Source organism: Halichoerus grypus, chromosome 7, assembly GCF_964656455.1.
Source record: "Halichoerus grypus chromosome 7, mHalGry1.hap1.1, whole genome shotgun sequence".
Lineage (NCBI taxonomy): Eukaryota > Metazoa > Chordata > Mammalia > Carnivora > Phocidae > Halichoerus > Halichoerus grypus.
This window is the reverse complement of record NC_135718.1, coordinates 74017423-74039299: the sequence shown is the minus strand read 5'-3', so window position 1 is coordinate 74039299 and position 21877 is coordinate 74017423. Positions and strand designations below refer to the sequence as shown.

At 34.8% G+C, this 21877-nt stretch overlaps 1 protein-coding gene across 3 annotated transcripts in view; it reads right to left on the bottom strand.

Annotated features, from left to right (window-relative positions):
• RYR2 (ryanodine receptor 2) overlaps positions 1 to 21877 on the bottom strand; it is a 731966-nt gene that overhangs the window by 350605 nt on the left and 359484 nt on the right. For all 3 annotated transcript variants that reach the window (XM_078077755.1, XM_078077754.1, XM_078077753.1), the window contains 4 exons: positions 17604 to 17760; positions 10654 to 10818; positions 5849 to 5970; positions 1729 to 1912 (listed from right to left, as the gene is read on the bottom strand). In XM_078077755.1, the coding sequence (XP_077933881.1) occupies positions 1729 to 1912; positions 5849 to 5970; positions 10654 to 10818; positions 17604 to 17760 (628 nt within the window). The remainder of the gene's footprint in view (positions 1 to 1728; positions 1913 to 5848; positions 5971 to 10653; positions 10819 to 17603; positions 17761 to 21877) is intronic.

The following is a 21877-nucleotide window of genomic DNA, read 5'->3' as shown; positions in this document are numbered from 1 at the left end:
TCCCCTAGAAAAGTGTAAGAGCTAAGAATCCTTGTTCTTAGGGTAGGCAAGATTATGATCATGATCATTATCATTATTTTTAATATTAAATGAAAGAGCTAATAAATGAAGAAAAGCTCATGAAAAGAGATCTTTGAAGCAAATAAAAATGCATTATAGGGCTTTGTAAGATGCTGTCTACATTTGAAATTATGCTTTTATTATTATTGCTAGATCAAGGTTGCCAAAATGAGGCAAAGCACATGAAAGGAGGAGCTAGTTCAAGTTGACTGATCAAGGAAACCTATTTCTCACAGAGTTATAAGAGGTGCCATGAACCTATGCACATTTCTAGGTCCCCATCCATGCTGTCTTCCATGAGAAATTGGAAAAAAAAAAAAAAAAATCCAAATCAATACTTTAAAATTTCACAGCCCAGTATTTCATTGTAGTTTTTCAGGATACTAAGTGAATGCAGCATAGTCTAACATTTTGGCACACATCAAATGTAAAGGACCCAACAAACTACTCCATGTTGTTACTGACTCATGCTGACCTGCCCTGTGCTTTCATACCACTACGGTCTCTAAACACATCAGTTTTTTGTATACACAGTGAAAAGTCCTCATAAATTAATGTGAATTTCAAAGGCCTTTGATGGAAAAATCAGGAAATGTTTTCAGACTAGAAGAACATAGAATTAGGGCTTATGGGTCCTCAGCAATATTCTCTAACCTTTTTTCTTAGATACTTTCACAAAGATACTTTTACTCAGACACATTCATTATTCCACATACAGGGAACACTGAGAAGAATGGGAACACCTGCTGAGCTAGCCTTATTTGCCAGCTCACCTCTGACATCCTCCCACTGAAACTCTTGAATATATGGTACTAATTCTGACACTCGTTTTAGGATCGTTAAACATCCCTCAGTCCTTCTGTTATTCTGTCTATGAAATATGGCACTTGAGCTCTTTTTAACTGGAATGTGCATGAAATAAAATCACACACAAAAACTGAATGCACATAAAAGTAATAAGTGGAGTTGCTCTAAGCAGAGAGCCCTGAGCTCTGCCTCTCCTGGGCAGATTCCCTCCCAATACAAAGCTTCCTGTGGCCCCTCAGGCACGTCCAAGTAGCCTCAAGAACCTGAACAGTCGAAAAACCTTCTTGTTGGGGCACCTGGGTGGCTCAGTTGGTTAGGCAACTGCCTTTGATCCTGGAGTCCCAGGATCGAGTCCCGCATCGGGCTCCCTGCTCAGCAGGGAGTCTGCTTCTCCCTCTGACCCTCCCCCCTCTCATGCTCCCTCTGTTTTTCTCATTCTCCCTCTCTCAAATAAATAAACAAAATCTTAAAAAAATAAAATAAAAATTAAAATTAAAAAAATTTTTAAAAAACCTTCTTGTTTTTCAAAGCCTGTATTCATTTAGACACTTCAAGATACTATGTTTATATAACAAACATGAAGTAAACTGCAGTGCAATGAATGATCAGCATGAAGGCTGAGCAGACAGCAAAAAAAAAATGTCCTTTGCCAGGGGAAGGAAGAATTCCATTTTTGTTTTAAATGAGAACTCCCTGACAGAGAAACAAAAATAATTGCAGGATTCCTCCAAGGTCTGGTTCCCTTATACCATAGTTTACCTGCTCATCCAACTCAAAATGCAAACGGTCAGAGAATTTCCCTACAGAGAAGTTGTTTTCCTAAGACAGTAGCATAAAAAATGAATGTTGGTAGAAACTCACCTCTTCCTGGAAGAGATTCTGCCGGTTCTTTAGAGCTCGTAATCTGTTCTGCTTGTCTTCATGCTCTAAATGCTCATCTGGGGGGTGAAAGTAGCCAATCAGGTCCTGCAGACTTAGACTCACAGATTCTATAGGGAGGTCCACCGTGGAAGCCTTCACTTTTTTGCTGAGTGCATCAAGGCCCCTAAAATAAATAGCAAACATTTCTTTATATCAGCGATCTGCAATCTTATTATTTTTTAGACCACAGAGGATGTAAAGCTTTATTTTCTCTCCCTACACCACTGTAAAAGGAACCCATAAGCAAGGTCCTAGTTTTCCTCAAACAACAATAATTAATATATTCAAATAAAAAATTCTAAATTTTGTCAACTATATATGATGCTATATTAAAACCACCAGTATCAAGAGAAACTCACCTAGACAAAAACCTGAAGGGCCTCGAGAACCAATTCCTACAAAGCCAATGGTCTCAGTATTTAGAAACCAATTGATTTTCACTTTAAATCACTACATACACTTCAAGGTTTAAGATGCAGCTTCCCAGCTTCATAATTCTGACTTCACTTGTTTTGTTTTTTGTTGGAGAAGGAACTGTTAACTGCTACATGATCAGTGACCCTCACTGCCATTCTGAAAATTCCTGCCTGTTTAAAAATACATTCCAATGATGTTAATTTTTAAAGTTTTCTCATTAATCAGAAAATAATATATTAAAATGTTTTTCTCTTATCAGACAAAAAAAGTATTTAAAATTGGATTAAGAAACATCGTGGTGCATTTTCTTTGAAGAAAAACCTATTACTGGCATGTCAATGTGTTAATTTGTTAAGCTTTCCGAGATTCTGAGTTTTAAAATTCATAGCTTTGAATGTATCTGGAAAGAACTTTAAAATATGGTATCTGTAAATCAAAATCATTTCAAAATAAGGGGTGCCTGGGTGGCTCAGTTGGTTAAGCATCTGCCTTCGGCTCAGGTCATGATCCCAGGGTCCTGGGATTGAGCCCCATATTGGGCTCTCTGCTCAGCGGGGAGTCTGCTTGTTCCTCTCCCTCTCCCTCTGCCTGCCGCTCCGCCTGCTTGTGCTCTCTCTTTCTGCCAAATAAATAAAATGTTCAACATCATTTCAAAATAAGAAGTTTATTAAAAAACACATGATACCATAAAAGAATGGGAGAATGCATATACTATAGTTGATATAGCAATACTCGTATTAGGCATGACAAAATTTAATGCATAAAATATTATACTTCTTTTCCTGCTCTCTGCAACAGTAAAATTATGTGGCAATATTTTATTCCAAGGAAATGTTCCTGGCTAATTATCTGTTTTAGAATTTACATTTTAAAAACAATAAGGGCCTCATAAATGAGAATTAGCTTATCTTTGAATTGACAATGCTCACAAATATAATTAAAATGTATCATCAATTACATAAAGATTACAAATAATTTTGAAATAGTTGACTTCAGCCTTATAAAGAGTACAAATACGAAAACTGTACAACTCTTCTAAAGTTTTTGTCTGAAATTTCCAATCAATTACAATGGAATTGTTTAGTTTTATCATCTCTATAAGTCTTTCTATGCCCAAAAACTAAAAGAAATGACTTTTCAGAAGAAAATTATTTCTCCCCTTTTACAATGAAAATTTATATACAATGATATACTTCCATTCTAAACATTTTATCCTATTACACTTTAGTTGAATCATAAATGTATTTATAAAGAAGTCAAACTCAACTCTCACACTACAGTGAATGAAATTCAAAAGTGATTCAAATATAGTATCTACATTTTTTTAAAGATTTTTTTTTTTATTTGAGAGAGAGAGAGAGAGAGCATGCAAGTGTGCGGGCCAAGGACCCCTGTGTGTGAGCAGGAGGGTGATGGGGGAGGGGAGATGGACAAGCAGATTCTGTACTCAGTGTGAGCCCGACAGGAACCTCAATCCCACGACTCCGAGATCGTGACCCAAGCCAAAACCAACAGTTGGACACTCAACCAACTGAGCCACCCAGGTGCCCCATCAAATACAATACCTACATTTTTAAATGTAAAAAGAAATAGTATATTCAATTAATAACCTAAAAACTGACATTTATCTGCTATCAGCAATGTAACCATTAAATTACTTTCTAGAAGCCTCTTGTCAAATACTATCCAAGATTCCTAAAGTTGTTAATTATGTTAAGTTTTACAACACCTGTCTCCTATAAAGACATTCACCATCTTAATGTATGAACAAAAAAATGAAGAGAAAAAAATAATTGAGGAAAACCAAAGGTGGTAGAATCATACTATATCAGAGCAAAAATTAAAGCTATGAATTTCATCTCTACATTTTGTACTTTGAAGATTAAACAATATTACTACCAAACACAGATTCCTCCCTAATATAACTTACTTTCAGAAAACATTCATTAATCTACCAAAGGAAAAGCAGGTTTAATATGTTTTTCTTGCAGTCAAGAAAAATAGAATCCCTTCTCACAACACAAATGCAAACAAACACACACACACACGCTCGCACATGCACACATATACAATTCCACCACCACCATCACCACCACCACCACCACTACCCTGACATGGAAGACAGAGACCAGAAGGGTCACAGAAAATAAACTGAGGGGTGCCTGGGTGGCTCAGTCAGTTAAGCATCTGACTCTTGGTTTCGCCTCAGGTCATGATCTCAGGGTCGTGAGATCGAGGCCCACCTTGGGCTCCGTGCTCAGTGTGGAGTCTGCTTAGAATTCTCTTTCTCTCCCGCTGCCCCTCCCACATTCGAGCATGCACTCGTGCACTCTTTCTCTCTAAAATAAATAAAATCTTAAAAAGAAAAGAAACTACATAAGAAAACACAAATGAAGAAAAACTAAATGACCTCGACTTTCACTCTAAGAAGTAAAAAACAGAAGTCTGCCTATGCATTTTTAAAAATTAGACTCTTAATAGTAAATAAGCCTACATTAATAAAACAAATACTTAAAAATAATTTACTTTGAGAAATACATTGGTGCCAATATTGTAAAGACATGGAGATTTTAAAGAATTTTGTGCTTTCATGAATATTACAGAAGGATCAAATTATTTTCCTTAAAAAAGCATACCCTTTAAAATATTCTGTAATTATGTAAAATGTTTCAAAGTTTCTAAGATACACTAAAGAACTGTATAAATTCAGGAAGTCTAATAGTTCAGTAAATACTAATGAGCATATAAGTAAAACTCACATATATAAAAAACACGAACATGATGAACTAAATTATATAATAGGTAAATCACAAAGAAAACCAAATCTGGTCAACAAAGATGAAATACCTATTTTCATAATTCTTGAATAAATTCAACTTAAAAAATTATTATAAATACCTACATGTATCTGTATATACATACACGCACATATAAATTTTTTTCCATCAAATTGGCAAGTTAAAAGAGACATACGATATATCCATCACAAGCCAGAATGTATATTGGTATAATGTTACCAGGAAACACCTTGACCACAAGCTTGATTTAGTTTGTAGATATGCAACTGTTTCCATTATGAAGTAGGAAAAGTTATTTACTACAAGAATCACTTTTAAATACCATTCAAGCGGTGCCTGGGTGGTTCAGTTGGTTAAGTGCCCGACTTTTGATTTCAACTGAGGTCATGATCTCAGGGTTGTGAGATGGAGCCTTGTGTTGGACTCCACACTGGGCATGGAGCCTGCTTAAGATTCTCTCTCTCCCTCTCCCTCTGCTCCTCCCCACACCCTTTAAAATCAATACATACATACAGTTCAAAACTCACAAGTATCTAGGCTTCATTACCCTCTGTGTGAAAGGAAATTTAAATAGTTCCAGCATAAGGGTATATTATAGAATAATCCTGAACTACAGTTACGAATTATAAGTTACACACACAATTTCTAAAAATCACATTCCCTTTTTAAAAGTTTATTTATGAGAAAGACATAAAATCATCTGACTATCATTTTCTAATGTGTACTGCCAACCCACCAAATCACAGGTTCAGCACCATCGTATATTTTAGAATTGTGTATTTGTAAATCCAATAAGGACACTGAAATAAAATGTCAAACCACTACTACAACAAAAGAAAATGTACCTTATAAATCTATTGAAAAGGAAGACTGTGCTCCGGATGACTCGTGCAGTCCGTGATTCTTCATGCTGAGATCTAGATAAATTTAAGCCATCATCCATGTGACCTTCATGATGCATAATAGCCTGTAGAAATGCAGAAATAACACCATTACTCCCATCTCCTTTCTAAATGGGTGTTAAGAAGATGTGCACTCCAAACGTTAAGCCCTAACAATAAATAGAATCAAAAGGCAGGTACAAGGGGCAATAAGCTGATGTGTACATTTAAAATAAGAGGTGCAGGTCTCTTACAAACCACTCAATATATGCATTGAGTTTTTCTTTTAAAGAATGAGTCAGTAAATGAGTTCAACAAAACAGACACCAGAATGTTCTCACATATCTATGTTCAGTGACTGAACTACAGTCTAAGCAAACTCTGAACAAAGCAGTAAAGGAAAACATTGCATTGGTATGCCAATTAGACAGCAGTTCTGAACACAGACTGAGTAATAAGTAATGATCATTGTTTCTAAGGCATCAAGTTCTTCAAAAAATGCAATTTTATTAGTTCTTTTGTTAGGCTTTACGTTTTTGAACTTTCTATGGAAGTAATAAGTGTAGAAATCTTAGGTGAACAGCTAAATGAATGTACCATGCAACCAACACCCCAATCATGAAAGAGAACATTAGAGTACCTTAAAGTCCCCTAGTGCTCCATTACTGGCCCCATCCTCTACACTGCTCCCCACCTTCCCAACTCTTCATAGCAAAGGTCAGTTATGTATTACACATAAATGGTACTATGTGTCTCTAGCTTCCTTCACTCAATGCTTGTAGCAAGACATTTCAGCACATCTAAGCAGGTGTACTGAACTAAAATTAATAACTAGAATTAAAATTATACACTATCTAGAAAGTAAAGAGGAACTCTTTAGACCAAAATCAATGAGACAGAGCTATGTCTGTATTCAAAAGCAACTCTGTAGCCTGAAGTGTCTTCATTGACAAAGAAAAAAAAATGATTAAAATGAAGGAACATATTACTTGTTGTAAGACTCAAAAAAAGAAAAGCGAAGTGGAAAAGTGGAATTAATGAAGATAAAAAGAGGAATTAATGAACTAGAAACCAAATTAAGTGCTAAAAAGGATAACCTAAAATTTAATTCTTTGAGGAGATAAATAAAATAGATAAACCTTTCACAAGCAATGCTAAAGATAAAATTTTTAAAAAGAAGAAAAAAACAACCCATAAGAAGATATAAGAGACAAAAGACATTAAAATTGTAGCACTGTCATAAGTCAATACTATTTACAATCAATGGCAAAAAATGTAAGTTAATATCCCAGAGGAAACAGATGGCTTCCTAGCAAATTAAGAATCAAATAAATAAGCTGATCTCATCAAATTTTCTACTTTAAAAGAGACTAGAAAGGAAATTTAAGAGTTAATATTTAAAAGATCCTAGGTTTACAAGTGACATCTAATGAATTTTCAAAGAACAGAGAATTTTCACAGTAAACTAGTCCTGACCAGAGGTCAGGAAACTATGGCCTGTTGCCTTTTTTTTTTTAGTACAGTCTGTGAGCTTTAAATGAATTTTACATTTTTAAATGGTTGAAAAAGACCAGAAACAATATTTTGTGACATATGAAAATTCCATGAAATTCAAATTTCAGTATCCCTAACAAAGAAAAGTTGATTTTATCTCTGAATATATATGTAATAATTCTAATAATAAATGGATAAGATCTAATATTTTAAAAGCGTAATAAACTATGGCCAAATAGGGTTTCATCTATGTCTTTAAGGATTCTTCAATATCATAATGTCCATTACCTTATTTATCAAAAAATTGAAGGACACCAAAACATGATTTATAATTCCTTTAATTGATAAAATTCAGCAATAATTCCTAAGTTTTTAAAAAGCCAGAAAAACAGGAATAGCAGGATATCACTTACATATATAAACTATTTCAATTGTCCACAGGACACAAGAAGGTATAACTTCTGTGAAACAGGAGTGAAGATTCACAATAAGAATGCATACAAGACGAGCAACCAGAATAGATGAAAAACAGAAAGCTGACATAAAAAGTGACTGGGGGCGAGATCATGAAATACTACAAGAAAAGTGAAATTTCAAAGGCACTGAAAGAACTTAAGGAGACAAGTACCCAAACACAACAAAATGAGTGATTTGGAGGACACAACCGAGAAGCCAGATCTAGAAAATAGGAAGAAAGAGAAGAATACAGAAAGAGAAGAGGTTGACATGGAGAAGAAGAATGAGCCCATTTTCTGAGAAACTAATAAACAGAAGGAAAACAGAAACTAAAGATATGGTTGTACAATTCTCTCAGCTCTAAAAAGACCTACGTGTGCTAATTAAAAATTCTTGGTGACATATGTTTTCAGATAAACTGTATACTATTTGTAATATTCTGGTGTGGTCCATGCATCACTCTGCAATCAATAATTTATATTTCTGCAGCAAAATATGAATATTCACATGATGTGGGATACGTATGTATATGTGTGTGTGTATGTATATATATATATGTACTACACATTGTGACCACATTGAAGTCTTCCTCTAAGGATTTACTATAGTAGATAGTTCTCCAAGTGGTAATAAGTCTACAGTAGAGATTTTACTACATTATCTCTTCTATGGCCTGTAAAGTCTTTCTTCTCTAACTTAAGACTGGTTAGCTTCTCAACACCCTTAGCCTTCTAAAAGGAAAGCTCTATGCTAGCCTATGATGGTGAGTCTAAGTCCCACTTTGACTTTGACCCATGGTTAAGGAATAAGACAGTGGAGTAATGATTAAGAACCCCAGCATAACTGCAATGGACTGAAGATAGAGAAAGGACTGATTAAGCAGTGATCTGGTTTGTCATGGTAAGGAGACTGGAATTACCATAGGAAGTAAAGCTCAGCCATGACAGTTTTCAAACATGGCGGTCGTAAAGCCAGAATAGATTGGAGAGAAGTAAGACTGAAGGCAGGCAGAGACACTGGTTAAGAGACTCTGGAAATAGTGCAAAGGATGAGGAAGACTGAACTAGATCTGTAGGGAGGGGGCAGAGGGAATTACTTTGAGGTACACTTAGAAGATAAAATTTCCAGGGCTTGGTGTTTTCATTGAACTCAGCAGGATCAGGAAAGGTAATTGTGGAAACTCCTGGGATTTAATTACCATACAACATATTTAAAAGACATATGTGTAGTTTGGTTTAAAATGTTCCTATTTACAATAAGCCAGAAATCATCTTATTTGTAATTATTTAAATTTATAACAAAAACTATACCAAGCAGTGTGTGGTTTTAAAAATTCATTCAAGTGGTACTTGAGCAAAAAAAGATTGAAGACAACTGTTTAAGCCATATATATATTATATATATATATACATATATAATATATATATATACAATTTTTTTTTTTTTTTTGCACTTACCACTTAAGTATAGAGAATGGGGAAATGGCACCTGAAGTTTCTAGTGATCTTCTGATTAAAACTTATTTCTATCTTTGCAAAAATATGACGGGGCCCCTGGGTGGCTCAGTGGGTTAAGTGTCCTACTCTTGGTTTCAGCTCAGGTCATGGTCTTGGGGTCCTGGGATTGAGCCCTGCATTGGGCTCTGCACCCAGCGGGGAGTCTACTTGAGATTCTCTCTCCCTGTTCCTCCCCCCCCCACACACACATACTCTCTCTCTCTCTCAAACAAATAAATAAATATTTTAAAAATGTGTCTACATGTTATCATTTCTACCTATATTTTCCCATAACCATTTATCATATTCAACTCTTAATAAAAGCTATAACAAAAATATGGTGCTAGATAAGAGCTCACAGAAAGTCATATCTGAGTTAAGAATTTTGCTTTGTTCCCTCTTTCTGTTCCTTATGATTTGTGCAATCATACTTTGAATGTTTACCTTTCTGGTAAAGATTGATGTATAACAATATAGGATGCAGTACGACAAATCCAAAAAAATCACCATCCATAAAATGAAATAAAAAGTCCTGCACAAATCTCATCCCCAGTATCACAAGCAGTGATAGTATTTATCCTTCGGGGTGGTAGTAATTGGAAGGAAGCATGGGGTGGATGAGAAGGGGTGGCAGAAAGTGTTTCTAAAATATGTAAATTTAAATTTTCTAGAACACACATCAAAAAAAATTTTTTTTTAAAAAGGTAAAATTTTAATTATATATTTGATTTACCCTAATATATCCAAGATACTATTTCAACCAATAAACAGAACAAAGCTATTAATGAAGTAATATTTAACATTCTCTTTTTGTTGTTCTTTGCCTTCAAAATCCAGTGTATTTATTTTTTATACTTACAGAATATCTTGATTTTGATACCAAATTATTAGTGAAAATACTTGATTTGTTTTAGAATTGATGGCATTTAGCGTTGGAAAAGTACATTCACATACCTAAGTTCCCAAACATGCACAAAAATCTTCTAATAACTTAAGTATAAGCCTTTAAATTTAAAGTAATTAATTAGGTAGAGTGCATGAGCTCTCCTGCATTTTAGAGACATAACCCTGGCAGGAGCACGGAGAACAAAGTGAAGTAGGCAGACTGCTAGAATCCAGAAAAGAGTATATTTCTTGGCTTAATATTTAAAGCCATGATGTAACATCCAGCATTGTTCACCTCACAAAAACCAAAGAGATTATTATGGTGGGATTTGACCTTTTCGCATGTTTAGCAGGTAGCTCAAAGTCTTGTTGTTTTGCGTTTGTGTATTTTTGTCATACAAAATGGCGGCTATAAGTTGCGTTTTTACATAATCTTACCTTACGTTGTATGGATCCCATTCTCACTGATTTCACATCCACAGACTGGTAAGTAAGCCACAGGCCTGTATTTATATGTTGTATATAGCATACTGAGTCTCCGTATTTTATTTCAGATGTCCCCATGCCATCGACTTCTTTTCTCACCCCTACATCCAATTTTTCCTAAGGAAAAAAAAAAAAAAGGATAAGCAGAAGTCCTAAAAATACTAAAAATATGTTCCTTGAAAAATTCAGCCGTCTGACATCCTTTAAAATAATAATGTCAAATACTCTATTCCAGCAGTTCAACTGATACTGAAAATCAAAGTGAGAAATTATAAAGATAAATAAACAGACCTTGAATTTTTCATACTGGTAGAAAATTATTTTGGCCCTAACATAAAATTTTATATTGCTTAATGGCAAACTCCAAACTAGAGATCTTAAAATTAGTAGCTTAGGCTTCATATTCTTTCCAGATTTTTTTTTTCATTATTGGTGGTTAAGAACATAGGTTTAGGGGAACAGAAAATCCAGTTTTGAGTTCAATCTCTGCCACGGATTACCTCTGTGACCTTAAGACAATTTAACTAAATCTTTTAAGCCTTGGGTTTCTCATCTGTAAATAAAGTTAACAGAAGTATCTCGCCCGTAGTATCAGAAAAAATGAGATAATGCACTTAAAGTGTTCAGCCCAGTGCCCGGGATAAAATAAACACTTACATAAATGTTAATGATTCTGACTGTGAAAATGGTGTTGATAATGTTGATGGAGATGTTACTAAGGATGTTAATAATAGTGATGATTTCTTTTGAACTGATCAAAGCTATCATTCAGTTTCCACAACTACAACTTCCAATGTGGACTCTACAGAACTATTCGGAGCTACTAGGGTAAACTCCTTGTGCTATGAAGAAACAAGCAATCCTCTGACACTAAATATACAAGTCCCTACTTATTTAAATGCTTCCTCCTTCAACACGCTCTTTCAGTTTTCCCTCCCACACTTAATTCTGGTCTTCAGGCACACATGATGTCTTCAAGTTCTATACAGTCCTTAAAATAACAGCAAAAAACAAACAAACAAACAAACAAACTCATGTTCTTTTGGTTGCTGTACCTCCCTGTGTAGTTAAATTTACTTTAAATTTCATCTGTGCCTTTCCTTGTTTGGCTTTTGTAACAGTTACACAAATGTTTTTGAAGATTAGTTTGGAGTAATAGTTACACAATTAGTTGGAAATTACTAATAGTTACACAAATGTTTTTGAGATTAGGTTGCAGTAAACTTTATAGCTGTTATACAAAAAGGAATGATTCAAGGAAAACAACATTTTGACAGATTTTGTTCATGTCATTTGCACATTGTACTAATAACTCAAATGATTACGAACCCTCTAACATTTGAAAATTAAAATGAATTTAAATTCTTAATACAATAAGTCAAGGTCATATAAGAAAATGAACACAATTATAAGTTGATTTAACCATTATGCAAATAAATTGAAACACTATTCTAAGAATCTGCAATAAAACAGATAATTAAGCCATTCCAACTTCATTCTATCAAAGAAGATAAACTACTAATCCACTTACACCAAACCTATCAATGGGAATATTAAACTCTAGGGGAAAATGTAACAATGTAATTCCTCAGAATAAAACAATGAGCCTCTAACATTCTAACTTTTTGTTTTTCTTTTATCCAAGGGAATTAGTTGGTGGTCTATTTATAGACTTTGGATTGTGTTTTGAGAAGTCACAATTACTAATTGTAAAGTTATGCTTTGTCCGGTTTTTATTAAGTAGTTCACATCACTCTCTGGGTTAGAAGTTTTAATCATGACATTTCATGAAGACTGTTGTAGTAACTATCTCTGATCCTCAGGTGAGGGAAGAACTGCTAAAGTAACATTAGAAAAAAGTAAAGTATGATTATTTGCTGTGTAAAAGAACAAAGGCCATTCATGTTCTTTCCTCTTTTTATTTCCTGTCATTTTCTGTAAGTTAGGTTTAAGAGAAGGAGAAATTCAGGTGAGAATAATCTAGATGCTTTGAACAACTATACGCATAAGCATAACATGAGTCAAGAATGTGACAACTCCTAAAAGCCTCTAACATAAAATTAGCCTATATTACTAGAAATACAGTGTCCAGATTAGGCAAGTAATAATTTTACTAATACTCTGTATTAGCTACACTATATCAAAATTAGCAGCTTTTGGTTTTGGCATCACTTTTTTATTCTTTTTTTTATTCTTTTGTTTCTGTTTTTGTTTTATTTACTCTGGCTTTAGGAAATGACAGAGCAGTTAAGTTGGACTAATCCTCCTATAGATAATAATTATGAAATTTAGAAAAAAAAAATACTTTCCAGAATCTGTCTGAAGATCCTTGAGAGGGACCAAAAGCAGGGAGAAACTGGAGAATATTTTTCTCTCTGGAGGAAAAGAGTACCCAGGTGATTTTTTTAAAAGCTGCCTTTTGCTGTGGGGCGTGTACCCTGCCCAATCTGCCTGCAGATCAGGCAGAAGAAATCTGCTGCTTTACTGGCTTGAGATATCAGAGAATACTTTAGGGCTCACAAGCAGCCGGAAAATTAGATGAGCTAAATGCTGGACCAAAAAAGTATCTGCAAAGTCTGCTTATAAAATTCACCCAAATTCTTGCTGACCGCTAAACAATGCCCCACAGAATGACAGCAGATGAAAGCTGAAATGAGTGAGCAGAAATACAAGCCACTGCCCACTGCAAAAGAGAGAACAAAACTGGAGATTCAGTCCAACAGGGTTAACTTATAGCTTGCTGAAACGAAAATCATTCTTGAGAAAAAAACAAACAAAACAAAACAAAAACAAAAAAACAAAAACCAAAAACCCTTAACAAAATTAAGAGTCTCTATAACCTACCATTTCTAATATCCAGGGTATACTGTCAAAATAAGTAGATATAAAAAAACAAAAGGTGATCTACACTAAATTAAGAAAACAGAACCAAATGTGACCCATACCAAAGAAAAAATAGTAATAGGTAATAGAAATGATGCAGAGATAGCCCTTACAATTAGCAACTATTATAAATATAAAATACATTTAAGGACATAAAGGAAAACATATGCATAATGAATAAACTGATGGGAATCTCAGTTGAGAAATAGAAACTATATAAAATGAAATGTATTTGCAAAATGGAAACAATAATTGAAATACAAAATTAATTGGATCAGCTTAACATCAGCTTGGAATTACAGGCTAAGGAGTCAATGAAGTTGAAAGTAGATTAACAGAAATTTTCCAATCTCAATATAAGACTGCTTTTTTTTTTTTTTTAAGATTTATTTATTTGAGAGAGAATGCACGTATGTGCATGGTAGGGGGAGGATGCAGAGGGAGAGGGAGAGAGAGTCCCAAGTAGACTCCACCCTGAATGTGGAGCCCGATGTGGGGCCTGATCCCAAGACCCTGAGATCATGACCTGAGCCAAAACCAAGAGTCGGGCACTTAACCAACTGTACCAACCAGGCACCCCCCCAAGATCAGATTGCTTTTAATAGCACCCTGACATAATAGGCACTTTGCCATTAAGTGGAAACTTTCCTCAAAAGACTACATAAGATTTAATTCCCATACCTCCTGCATTTAACTTAGGAAAGTTTTAGATCCTCACTATCATCTTGGTATTCACTAACATCCATAAATTTTTAAATAATCTAATTGTCCATCCTAGAAGAATAATCTTGAGATTTGAGAACCATAAAAATGTTCAAAAAGAAACAACTCTTTTTGTCACAGTCTAGAGTTACTGAAAAGACTTCTATTTTTACTATTAGATGATTTTTTGGATAGACATTTTCTCTTTTGCTTCATGGACAACCACAGCATGCTACACTTCAACTATGAGAGAAATGCCGACATTTCACTGAAATTGCTTCTCGACTGCCTTCTTTCCCACTTGACTATTACTTAGTTTTTCAAGGGCAGGAATCATAGTCTGGTTCTTCACCTCAATGGCCCATATCCCCAGGAGCAGAACGGTGCCTGCAAATACTAGATTCTCAATAAAGATTTACTAAATGAATACATTTTTGGAAGAAAATCACATAGCCCATCAGATTTCCCACAGAAAATATACTTATAAACTACTCCCAATCCTAACATTCAAATATTCCACTTATGAATGCTTAGAAAATCTAATTTCCAGGGTGCCTGGGTGGCTCAGTCATTAAGCGTCTGCCTTCGGCTCAGGTCATGATCCCAGGGTCCTGGGATCAAGCTCCACATCAGGCTCCCTGCTCAGTGGGAAGCCTGCTTCTCCCTCTCCCACTCCCTCTGCTTGTGTTCCCTCTCTCGCTGTGTCTCTCTCTGTCAAATACATAAATAAAATCTTTTAAAAAAGAAAAAAAAAGAAAATCTAATTTCCTAATGAATATCAAAATGGTTCTAGGGGTGCCTGGGTGGCTCAGTTGGTTAAGTGGCTGCCTTCGGCTCAGGTCATAATCCCAGGGTCCTGGGATCGAGTTCTGCAATTCCTTATTACATGTTATTTACATCTTCTGTATGTTATTTGTCTCTCTATCACGAACTGAGAAACTGACTTCATGTCTCCTACCACTAGTTTTTCTGTTTATTTCCTCTCGTATCTCCTATCGGTTTTGTTTAATGAATATTAATACAATGTCATTTTATTTGGTACATAGATTTGATAACTATTACATCCTCAGTGAATTGCACTCCTTGATACTATGAAGTATCCTTTGTCTCACTCAATAATTTCTTTTGCCTGAATTTCTCCTCATCTGATACTAAATCAGACACCCTTCTTTGTTCTTATTTGTATTTTCCTGGTATTGCATTAGCCATATATTAATTTACAAACTTTCCAAATAAAAATTGTTTTGGCGGTATCTCTTAATGTCAGCATAATTTATACTTCATGATCCAATATGAAATTATTTTAAATTGTGATTTTAGCCCATTTTTATGTGTTGATAAGGCAAATACATTGGGTCTCCACTCTGTCACATTTTAGGTTTTCTGTTGTTACATTTATCCGTTTTCTAGTCTTTTGCTATGTGGCCTCCTGTCTCTCTTGACTGTGGGTTTCTGTGGCTGTGTGTGTCTATGATTCTTTTTGCCTTGTCCTCTTTCTACTGGACTGGATTATGGACGATGGCAATGGTAGTATTTTCCTCCTTTTTTCATCAAATCCCCTCTCTTCCACCACCTTATTTTAGTAAATTCCATTAAACTTTAGTGCTTGCCTTTTTACTGTTAAATATCTTATACTTCTATCACCTGACTTTTCAGTTTTAAAAAATGTTACTTGCTTTCTGTTTCATGGGAGGCAATCAGAGCACTTACTGCCCCTTTGACTTTTTCCCTCTTGCCTCCAATTTTTGCTAGATTTTGCACCTATAAATGCTATAGCTTGAAAAACTTTCCCATCATCTTTCATTGTGATATGCCTGTTCAGGTTCTTCTACTTCTCTGGGATTTTGTTTTGCTAAATTATATTTTGCTAGGATGCCATGCATTTCCTTTATTTTTTCTAATTTTTTGCCTTAAAACTGTGTGTTGTTTTAATAGGTACCATCTTTTCTACTTAATAAGGCCTTCTACCATCAGATAACTAATTCCTCTTTGCGGAGCTGAATTTTTTTCCCTTTTTGGACTGAGGTGTTATCAATGGATAAACTAGCAAACTCCCACCCTTCTGCTTAGTTAGGCTTGAGGAAGAAGCCCATCAACACTAAGCTCATTCACAGCAAGACCAACTGTGCTTTCCATCTACAGAGATAAAGAGCAACTGCCCACCAGAGGTCCATGAAATACAGCATTCAGAGCCATCTATGGGTCCACACAACAAATATACATATGTGAATCCTGTCTGAGATTGTACATTGGGGTTTACCAGCTTCACCTCTCTATTCTCACCATACAGAATAGGGATCTACACTGCTGTGTCTCCCGGAGATCTCTGGGCAACTCCAGAGTCTGGAGCATCTTCCACCGCTCTGTATACTGCAAAGCAGGAGAACTAACAGAACGGCACTAGGGATGTGTACTCAGGCTACTACTGTCTTCTCACATTTACTTCTGGACTCACCCAAACTTCCCTTTAGCTATAACAGGGACATTGGGTTTTCCATCTCTGCAACAAAAGCTAATCAGTAATCCAGCCTCATTCCTACCATTATGCTCAAATTTCACATTCCTCTAGATTAAGGACACAAGTATATAATTACGATAAAAACGAATACAGTAGATGCTTGGCATCTGTCAACTCAACATGTGATTTTCAACTATTCCAGAGATACCTCACTGTTGAGGACATTTGTTATTCTGCTGAAGCCTGAGCAGGAATCCATTGCACTGTGCGGCTGGTATGCTGGCGACCATGCATGAGGTACTGAGGGGACCAGCTGTGCTGCAGCACCAGCATTCCAACTTGACTTTGATGCACATGTGTTTTTTCCTATTCTACTCATCATCTGGTTCAGCGGAATTTTTATCAGAGATCTAAAGAGTTTTCTTAGAGGATTCTTCCCCCTACAAATGATTCAAAAGACCTAAGAGAAAAGGTCTACATGTAAGAGCAGATGTGTAAATGTGCCTTTGAGGTTCTGACATGCTTTACCAACATATTGTTACAGGACAACAGCATGAGGTTTGTGCTAAGTGCCCTTGTCAAAGCCTAAGTAAAACAGAAACAAGCTAGATGAATGTGTTACACGTAAACAACCAAAGAGCTATAAACCAGTTGAGACACCTGGGCAGGTTTTAGTGGTTTAGGAAATGAGTTTTACTGGAAAGGAAGGGATGGAAGAGAAACTGGAAATTTAGAAATACATGTAAAAAAATGCAAAGAGAAATGATACTCACATCCTTTCTCTTTGCATTTTTAACATCAAAAGAAATGTGGTGGGGACATAATTACAGGTAATCCAAAATTACATTTTCTGTCTTACCTTGGAAGATCGGAAGGTAAATGCAGTTGATTTTACATCAGCTTTTTCTTTGTCCATGAGTAGAAGGCTTTTGTCTTCCATGAGACTCAAGTATTTTCCTGTTGTGACATGGCGGAGTCGGAAAGGTTGGCCCCATCTTATGTGGCTTCCACTCCACCTAACAAACACAGTTAAGACTTGATCCAATGGCATCCACAATCACAGGAGAAAAAGCAATTAAAATGTATGTGTTGGGACAATGAACTTTGCTTAGCATATATTGTCTTATTTAATGTTCTCAAAAACCTTGTAATGTTGGTGGTATGAATTTCACTCCACAAACAACAAAATGGTGATCCAGAATAAGATTAAGTAATAGTCAATGTTACACAGCTAATAGTAAATAGAAGCAAAATTTAACTCAAAGACTTTGACTTTAAATATAATGCCATCCACACTATTTACTACCCCATGCAAAAATGACTAAGGACTGTGGTCCAAGTTAACATCTAATCACTAGTCACAGATATGGAATTTTAAGTTTAAAGAATACTTCAGAATTTACTAGTTAAAAACTTTTGTTGGATCTGCAGACTTGGAAAATAGTGGTAATTCGGTCAATGCCTAATTATGATTAACTGGAACTCATATATATAAATTAAAGTATATATTTACTTGAAACCTATTCCTATGCATTGAATTTTAATAATGTGGAACTATATCATTAAAAACTGATCAACAAAAAAACAAACCAAGAAAATGAGAATTCTAAAAAGGTCAAGAGGGGAAAAAAAGGAAAAAAGTAAAATGCAATAAACAACATACAAACTAAGGTTGCAGAAAAAAGATAAAAAGCAAAGTTATGATCATTAAAATCTGCTTTTCAAAATGACTTTCAGATAGGGTAGAGAAGAAAAATCAAGATACAGACCATCCTTGTTTTGTGCAGTGCTGTGTTAACTGAAGGTCGCATGTATCTGAACCTTGTGCTCACTACGGTATGGAAGGAAAACAAGGCTCTGATATGCATACCTTTAAAATGGTTATGTGCAAAACAAGGATGGCCTCTTATCACTGATAAGAAATATGCTGAAAATCAAATAATTTTTTCAAGAAATAAAAATAAATGAATGACAAAGATATACCATGCATATAAATTCTAAAGGAAATAGTGATGGTAAAGTTGATATTAAACAAATTAGAATTTAAGGCAAAAAGAATAAAGGGGATATAGTCAGATATTTAAAAAGAGAAAAAAACATACTCTAAAAAGAACATATGTCATGAAGCTTCACAGGGCAATGGAAAAGAGAAAATGAGACAAAAGAAAAAGATAATTACTTATAAAAACAATTACAGTGGAAGGTTTTATCACTAATGACTCAGACAAAAAATGAAAATATGGAGAATTTTACCGTGATTTAATTAATAATCTTGTTTGTTTGTTTTTTTAAGATTTTATTTATTTATTTGCAGAGAGAGACACAGCAAGAGAGGGAACACAAGCAGGGGGAGTGGGAGAAGGAGAAGCAGGCTTCCCGCTGAGCAGGGAGTCCGATGCGGGGTTCGTTCCCAGGACCCTGGGATCATGACCTGAGCCGAAGGCAGATGCTTAACGACTGAGCCACCCAGGCACCCCTAATAAGCTTGTTTTAACATAAGGTGATCAAAAAGGTCATCAAAAAATATAGGGTCTTTTGTATTCTACAAATTGAGAATACTTTTTTCAAATTTACCAATCTTAGTTAATTGTAAGTCATTTTATGCTGATTTCCTAACTTGGATTTTTCACTTTGAATATTAGCAGGGAAAACTAACAGAATAATACTGTGATAAGATCATTATTACATGGATTTGTTTATAAAGGCAATTGATTTGGACAAGTCTCCCCAGTAAAGTAATAACCATGTACCAATAAACCCTACTAACAACACAGTATTGTTAAAAATGAAATTAAAGTTTGTTTACCAAGAAGATAATATTAAATCATTTCTAGTCTAGTAAATAAACAAGCTTTGTTTATTCCCCTTATTGAGTGTATTCTTTGCAGATGCTATGAGAAACATAATTATTTTTAATATTCACTTTCATTATTTGAAGAACCATCTAAATGTTTTTTTCTAAGTAATGACTCATCCTAATCATCATAAAAAACAACTTCGTTCTCAAAATAGTTCCAAATTTGGACTACGTGATACTTTGTACTAGATTTTCTAGAGGGTATTCTGGATACTGTGTACAAATCTACTTAATAGGGCGCATATTTACAAGTACTCCTTTCAAGTCACCAACAGGATTATGTTAGAAATGGAAATGAATTTGGCCTATTATCAGCAAAACACTGTGAAATCTAAGCACATTTTCTTTAGCATACAGCCATTCAAATTAGCTGGCCTCTAATGCCCATGGCCCAGAAGAAAAGAGGACAAGCCCAGGAGAATCAGAGGGCAGCAAATATTTAGTAAAAACTGAAAACAGTAATAGTAACATAGTAATACAAAGCAATTTCCTATGGTGACACAGCAGAAAACTGTTCCCTATGTATTACCTATATTCACTTGAAATGACCTCAAAGGAACAGGAAGTATTTGGTCATTCTTCATGATACATCCACCTTTGATTTTGTGGGTTCTTTGTAACATATAACAAAGTGGAATCTGAAGTATACATAATGCATATTTTTAATTGCAATGAGCATTCCTACTACAGAAACCAACATATATTGTACTTAAAATGTTCTTACAGCTTTACAATGGGGTATAATACAGGAATGTGTTTTCTATTATGTTTAACTCCCAAGGTTAAAACTTACCTTACTAAAATGTTCATGATACCGAAAAATTTTTGACAACATTAATTTTATTTGCAGGAGTATGCAATATAAAATATATAATTACTAGACTGCATAAATTATATCAAATATATAGTTTGAGACCTGTTGGAGGAAATAAAAAAGAATATCCCAAATATTATAGTATAAATATTGACCTTCGGGTATAAAATTCTGTTATAAACATAAAAAGAACCTTTGACTATCATTTTCTAAGTACAAAGAAAAAATGAGTATTTACATGACCAATGCATATAAGAAGGCATATAAACTCAGTGCAATCTAATGTGTACATTTACAATGAAATCAAAGTAGTTCAAAAATTCAATAGAACTTGAACCTAAAAAAACACTTAACATAATTACATTCATTACAAGTGAACCTCCTGCTTTTCTGCCATAGACAGGAAGACGAAATGGTATAAATCAAGGTCACAGAGTCCAACAGAAACATCTCTTTCATTTTTTAAATGGTTGAAAAACTACCTGCTCTGCTGTTGTTGTCAGTTCCTTTTTTCTTGTTGTCATTTGGATTCTGAGGCAATCAGCAGACATGCCCACTTTCACCTCTGGCTGACCTGGAGATCAGGCTCTTTCTATATTCTCTGTCACCCCCATTCAAGTTAAAACAGACCCCACACTTCCCATGTCAAACTTCAAACATTAGGCAACAGTAGAGAAGAAGAATCAAGACCACATAATGGAAGGATGCGCAGGACAATCTGGATTTATGTTATTACAGTTCATCAAAAACAACGTTGACAATAAAAAGGAAGCCCTGCCTGGTTTTCAGGAGTTTGCATCCTTCCGGTTTTTTAATCTACAAAATGAGACAGATTTAGGGCCTCCTTTGCTGAAAACAAACAAACAAACAAACCCATTTCTCTAAGCACACAATCATGAAGGGGAGGGATATCTATAAATTTGAAAACACATCTGGAGTCTGTTTTCTAATGGCAGCAACAGCTGTCTAAACTTCACTTTTATTGACTATTTCACTTCTCTAACTAAGCTGTCATTTTTATAAAACACAAGGTAAAGGAAATACATGTAGGTCTTTAAAATCCCTTTCTTTCCCTCAATTCTCTGAATCATTTATGAAGCACATGAAAGCTTTGAGATCTCCTTCCTTTGCTTTATGAGGCCGCCACTTCTTTTTCCAACTTCAATGATGCATTTCTAGTAAAATTTTACTTTTAAATTCCAATGTTTACCAAAAGTTTTAATATTTAGGTGATTTCATCAACGATGTATTTATATGGAAGAATTTATTATCAGCTAATTAATAATTAATGGGCTTAATATAGAAGAACTTTTTAAAGTTACAGACTTACTATCATTAGAAATATAAAAATATTTTACACACATATTTTTGTTGCATAGGTATATGCTAGAGTGAGCAAAAAAAGTCAATCATAAAAAAAAATCATTTGGGATAAAGAACTCTGTCATGGCAGAGTAACAAA